At 37.5% G+C, this 6973-nt stretch overlaps 1 protein-coding gene across 1 annotated transcript; it reads left to right on the plus strand.

The window, feature by feature from the left end:
- Positions 1 to 232: 232 nt before the first annotated feature.
- On the plus strand, positions 233 to 1479 carry LOC141317349 (C-C chemokine receptor type 7-like; the record flags this gene model as incomplete). Its single annotated transcript, XM_073833081.1, has 1 exon — positions 233 to 1479. A coding segment is annotated over one exon (1247 nt), but the record flags the coding sequence as incomplete, so codon positions are not given.
- Positions 1480 to 6973: the final 5494 nt, after the last annotated feature.

A 6973-nucleotide genomic window follows, 5' to 3' on the forward strand; every position in this document is an offset into this window, starting at 1 on the left:
TTTTTTGAACAGAATGAAGATGTGTACATTTTTCTTATTTTGCCTAAATATCATATTGTTTTTTTATTTAGTACTGCCCTTCCGAAGCTACTCCCCCGCCTCTTAATGCATTGCGTTTACTTCTGGAGCATCAGTGAGCATTTGAACCTTCTGTAATAGTTGCATATGACTCCTTAGAAATTCATGTATCAAATATGATAACCTGATGACCTGTTTCTGTCTTGTTTTACAGGTATGGGGAGGTTTGATGCAACCACACTTTTAGGCTTCACTTATGATTATGATCTCAATTACACCGATATTGATTCTGTCACCGATCCCAACATTACTGATGTTGAGGAGCTGTGCGTAGCCACCAAAGAGCAGGAGCTGACCATTACTGCTATCCAGACCACAGTCTTCCTCGTGGTCTTCTTCTTAGGAGTAATTGGAAATGGGCTGGTCATTGCCACCTTTGCTCGGTACCGTCGTCTACGTCTACGGTGCATGACAGATGTCTTCCTGTTCTACCTGGCTCTGTCCGACATGCTGCTTCTGCTGACTCTTCCGTTACAGACGGGAGAGATGCTAATTGGCAGCTGGATTTTTGGAGAGGCGCTGTGCAAGCTAAACCGCGGTATGTACGCCATCAACACCTATGGCGGCCTGCTGTTGTTGGCCTGCATTAGCGTTGATCGCTATTTGGTGGTGGTTCGCACCAAGGCCGTTCGGAAGAGGAGTTCAGGGACGCTGTTTTACAGCACGCTGTCTGCGTTTGCCGTCGCAGTAACTTCTATTTTCTTGAGCCTGCCAGACCTGCGCTTCAGCTCTTTGGATGAGGACATGGGTTCAGAAGCCCTCTTGTGTGATATGAAAGTTTGGGGTGATGAAGTGAGCAAATGGAAGCTGTGGGCCCAGATGGCAAAAATCGCAGGATTCTGCATCCCTTGTGTGGCGATGGTAGTGTGTTACGGGGCAATCGGACGCGTCTTGATCCGTGCTGGTGGCAAATGCTGGCGAAGACAGAGGACTTTGCGTCTGATGGCACTTCTGGTGGTTCTTTTCCTCCTGTTCCAGCTTCCTTACACTGTGGTGCTTCTGATTAAAATATTCACACCCACTCCCAAACACTGCGAAGACTGGACCAAGTTCCACCTTCAGGAAAACATAACACGCAATCTGGCCTATGTGAGGTGCTGCTTGAACCCTTTGCTCTATGCACTTGTTGGCGTCAGATTCCGAAACGACATTATCAGGCTGTTGACGGACGCTGGGTGCATTTGCGCATGCGTGTCCCATATAAAGCCACAGCATGACAACGGAAGCTCCATTACACCGTCGTCTCCGGCTGCAACCATACTTTCACCTGTCCCATCTACTTATCTGTCTGGCAAGAAACACACCCTGGACACACCCTCTGCAAACACAGCTGAAACATTCATTTTTCCAACACCTATATCTGGTAAAATGACTTCAGTTATAAGCTGGTGTCGTCAATAAATGCACATCAGATGATCTATAATAAATCATTCCTCATTTGAAAGGTGGTAAGTAGGCTAAAGAAGCCTGTTTACACCACATGAGACAAAAATGATGAAATAAAAGTCAAATTACTGAATCAAATTTAAATTATACAATTAAAAATTGGATAAGAAACAACTGCATGTACACAAAAGCAGCTTTATATACAATTAGCAGGATAAAGAATAGTCTATGGTGAATAGCAATTTTCACATATATGCTGTAAATAAACTATGCATACATTTTTTTTTACAATTAAAGGAATTTATTTTGTTCTATATGTTATTATTCTCTGCTATTTTCAATTACTGTACCTTCATTTTACCTGTATTTTCTGACAAAACTGCAAAATAAAGAATATTTTTCAGCATAAATTACCCCATTTTGTACTTTTATAATGATTAGTAGACCTGAATGGAAATCTATGGAAAAATTTTTTTGAGTACTTAATTCTTGTTAGTAGTCTATTTTAGAAGTACATGTAAAGCGCTGAAGCAGGTCTTTTTATTCAGCATGTTGGCGCCACCTTGTGGTCAAATCTGATTTCAGAAGTAGAACAAATGAATGATAGATAAACTCTGGGAAGAACAGTATAGAAACGGATTAAAATTAAAAGATAAATTGTTTGCACTGTACTTAAACATTTGAAGCATTTTTGCTTTAGAAGATATCAGTCACAATTTTACTGCAACAATTTACAATTGGCATAAATGCCATTGACTTTGTTAGCAATTGCTCCATATTCATATTTCTGTACTCATTCAGATCCATGCATGCATTCAACAGCATGGATTGCACTGGTTATGTACTACTGAATATGTTGTTCTGGTCATTTATGCTGTCTAAACCACGGAAAGAACATGTGGAAGCTGTAAATCATTTAGAGAAAGACTTATTAATCAGAACATGGTGCCATATTTTGACAAACTAAAGTTAATAGGTAATAAAGATACACACAGCAGTATTAATTAAGATATTAGCCTAATATTTCATGTACATGACTGGAAATGATAAGAACAAACACAAATGTTGTCAAGATTCTTGCCCTGGAAATCCTGATTCAGTTTGGCTAACCACAAGCACATTTTGTTCCTAAGATAGTCTTTCCTTGAATTGTTACAACTTTTGCCAGTCTATAGTACTCATAGAATGTTCGACCAATTAGTACAGCCCAAAACATGACAATAGTTGACCATTTTCAGCAGCAAATATACAAGTGTCGTTCGGTTTAGTGGCATTGTTTACGTTCAGTGATGCCAATATGGCCCATTGAGGACGCATCTTGAAAACACTCTATATACTAATATAGGCTATCAAACGTCATACCAACTTTGTTACAACACTTGTTTCTCATGCATTTTTTTTGTCCTAATAATTGGAGGTGGTGTATGTTCTAATTAACGCAAAGTGGTATTAAATCAAAAGTGCAACGCTGTTTTTCAGTGGGAAGGGCGGAGGTTTGAAAGCCAGATTCACAAGAAGGATACACATTAAGTTAGAGTTATCTGTTAGACAATTTTGGATTCATGAACTTTCATTTTACGTTTAATAGTAGGCCTACCTGTTTGTTTACATGCAGTAACTGCAACCGGATTTATCCTTCTGTGCGCTGCTATGTTTATTTGACGGAGGTGACATACCTTACTTAGTTCTTTGAAATTTCACTCATACCTTTTGGTGTCAAACTTACACCAACTTTCACTTCTAATAAAAGCATTTCGTATGCGGTTTAACACCTGCACAGATGGTACAGATGGTTAGTGATAGGCGCTTTCGTGAAGATTCGAAACCATTTGCAAATCATATACTTCGAACCAGTGATTCGGAGAGCGTACCAAACTGCAAGTCTCGTGATTTCATAAATGTTTACCTGATCTCTGATCAGTTTTTATAAATTCGTAGGCATTTTAATGACGTTTGTATAGTAAAAAGGACAAGTTGTGTAGTTATAACCCTCTTATTGGCCTGATTAACCAAACTCTATAACACACACACACACACACACACACACACACACACACACATGTTGGGTTTACATGTTTTATGGGGACATTTCATAGGCGTAATGGTTTTTATACTGTACAAACCGTACTTTCTATCGCCCTACACCTAAACCTAGCCCTCACAGGAGATTGTGCACACTTTTACTTCCTCAAAAAAACTCATTGTGCATGATTTATAAGCCTGTTTCCTCATGGGGACCTGAGAAATGTCCCCACAAGGTCAAAATCTACTGGTATTCCTATCCTTGTGGGGACATTTGGTCCCCACAACGTGTTGAATACCAGGTACACACACACACACACACACACACACACACACACACACACAGCAGGTGTCACCACCAACGTGTTTTGTTTCGAGTAGACTTTTACCAAAGATGGCGTCTAAAAGTTGCATGTGGTGGTCAGTTTCTGATTGTACGTTTCTGACCAACTTTTTCCACTTTTGATGTATTTCTAGTAAGAAATTACATTTAAATATTCTTTTAGTTATCACTAAAGCTCACTAATTTGATGTAGATCATTAATGTTGCCCCAGAATCCTGTCTGAAATCCGTTTTGTGAGGTGCCATTGTGCACAAATGCTGCCTACAAAATCACTGCCTGATAAAAGGCAGCAAGGCAACTAGTCAGCAGCCTTTGTTTCAAATAGCTTGATTACTCCTAACATCCCACCATTGTTTTATTTGGAACAAAGTATTTACAGAAATAAATTACTATTTTATTGTTATCGTTGAAAGTAAAATGACTTTAATATAAAACAATATTATAATTCTCACAGAGAAGCTTTTTCAACATAAAACCATACATATTAAGTAACTGTTTGTAAAATACAAAAGATTACTGATAAGATATAGTTCACCTAAAAATGAAAATTTGCTGATAACTTACTCATCCTCAGGCTATCTAAGATGAAGGTGACTTTTTTCTTTCTTAGAACAGTAAAGATTTTGACCGTCTTAAATGTGCTCAGGAACATTTGTGATGGCTGTGGATTTTCACAAAGACTTTGAATTAGAATTGTTCTAAGTTCAGACTTTTGGGACATCAATATTGGAGGAAAGGAAAAACCTGAAAATCGGCCTACTTGGTGGCTGGTACATGTTCTGGTAAAGGCTTAAAGTAGACAAAAAGCAAAATAATATTATTGGCAACAAGTCACTGAAGGTTTTGATTTACAAATGCTAAAATGTAAAGCTTAACAGAGAACTGCTTAAATTGTTTTTCTTTTGTAAATTCAAACTTACTCTTAAAAGTTTATCAAGCAGGTTTATAAAACCTGACTGCTTTCAGATAACAGGTATTCGTCATTCTGTCATTCAGTCATTCATTCTGAGATTACTTCTAAGTTGGTCCATCAATCTCATGTTCTGATGATTCTAGTGTGAGAATCACTAAATTTACATTTTACAATAGAGCAAGCTAGTGTTAGTTTTTTTTTTTTTTTAAGAAAACAAGAAGTTGGAAAAAGAATAGTGCAAGTCTTAAAGGGTTGAGTCTTTTTGTTTTTAAAGATTAGAATAGAGAGTTAGAGGTCAAATAAAGATGGAAGAGAAGTGTTTTAGCCATTTCTTGAAGATAGCTAAGGACTGATGTGTCCCGCGAGATCTGACTAGTCTCGTGAGAACGTGACAATATAATGGCAAAACATTTTGCAGTGTTTACATTAGAGCTGCATGACTAATAGTTAAAATATCACGATCTCTATTCAAACACCCACGTGATCTTATTCATGAATTACAATGATTCAGCATTGTCTATTACAACTGTTTCACACGCTCACAATGTGAATGTTATTGAAGATCTTTCAAATCTGCATACTGCTGCTGTTTCAGAAAGCAACACAAACAGTGTTTTTAACCACACAATCATTATTATTTTTTGTTACATACATTTAAATAACATAAGTACTGGGATAAAAGCTTATAGTTTGGGTATAAACACTTATTGTCTACAGTAGCAAACTAGCGATCAAAACGAAAGTATCTTAATTTGTCCATATTAAGTATCCATATTGTCAAAATCGAAATTTCCTGGCTTTTTTCATGATAACTGAGGTCTAGGGGCTCTGGCTTTTGTTCACTGGCTTTTGTTCACACAGCACTCATTCCCGTAATTTTCCAGAATCAGCGTGCATTGTGAAAGGGGCTTTACTAAAGCAACAGTTATGTAGCTTACTGCATTCGGTGTTTGAAAAAGAAAAAACATTAATGATCATTCTGAAATATCCTGTTGAGTATCATCAAGCCACAGCAGGCTAGGCTCTGGGCTCGGCTACAGCATACATGACCGTAGTTACTTGTGGTTGGCTTGGCTGTGCGTCACTCAGAAAACAACAGGCCAATCAGAAGAGAGGCTCATGAATATTAATTAGATGGGCCAAAATCGACCTGTTTTTGACAGAGCTCCTAAAAAAGGAGCTGTAAAAATATATTGAGATGGATTTTGGCACTTATACCACAAATATATATTCTTAAGGACATCAACAACTAAAATAAACCTCCAGAAATGTGTACAATATGGGACCTTTAACATGTTTGTAGTGTAACGCTTATCCTCTTCCGCCAGGAGGTGGCGACTACTGCACGTTAAAAAAAGTATTTGTCATTGAATTGTACATTTAAGAGATTCCAATAGTGAAACAAGTCTTTATTATTTAAGACACTGGCTCCTACATTTTTTTTTTTGTTGTTCAAATACAGACTTAAGCAATGAACATTCTGTCAGAACCACTAGTAAATTACGTCATTTTGTTTAGATTTCTAATCCTTTTTTTCTTCAGAATCATGATCTCCAATTTATAAAAGAAAATTGTTTTTCAATTTATCCAGAAACGCGCAGCATTAGTTTACATGTTTATTACTGCAAATAATTCATTAAAATAGAAGTTTAATTTAAGACAATACAAGTTCATAATATTAAAATGCCCCTACATTTTTTTGCTTTTTTTGTTGTTGAATAAAATACTATTTTCCCCTATATATTTCATTGTTAAGGATTTTCTTTAATAAAAGAAAAAAAAATCTTGTCTCGTCTTGTTCTCGTGGACCAATCTCGTGTCTCGTGAGATAAGTGTCTCGTCACACCCCTATCTTTCATGCTATACCAGTCAAGAGCATGGTAGTCTGCTTCATCACCAGGATTGAGGGCAACCCAGTAAGCAGTTGATATTACACTACAGGCATGCAAATGCTCAGAAAAGTTACTCAGGAAAATCCTTTGTTACCCATGCTGATCCAGGTTTAGCACCAATGCTTTCTGCAATAACTTAGTCCCAGGCAGTTTGCATAGAGGAATTTCAGTCACAGAGCCTGGGGGTTGATTCAGAATTAATAATGCTGCTGGAATGTGCTTCCCATCGTGTTCTTATTTTGACACACCCCTTAAGACTCAACCAGCTCTTCATATGACATTTGTAATGATGATGACACACACTGAGGAATGTAACAACACCAGTGAGCATTGTACAC

The sequence above is a fragment of the Garra rufa genome, unplaced genomic scaffold (genome assembly GCF_049309525.1).
Source record: "Garra rufa unplaced genomic scaffold, GarRuf1.0 hap1_unplaced_790, whole genome shotgun sequence".
Classification (NCBI taxonomy): Eukaryota; Metazoa; Chordata; class Actinopteri; order Cypriniformes; family Cyprinidae; genus Garra; species Garra rufa.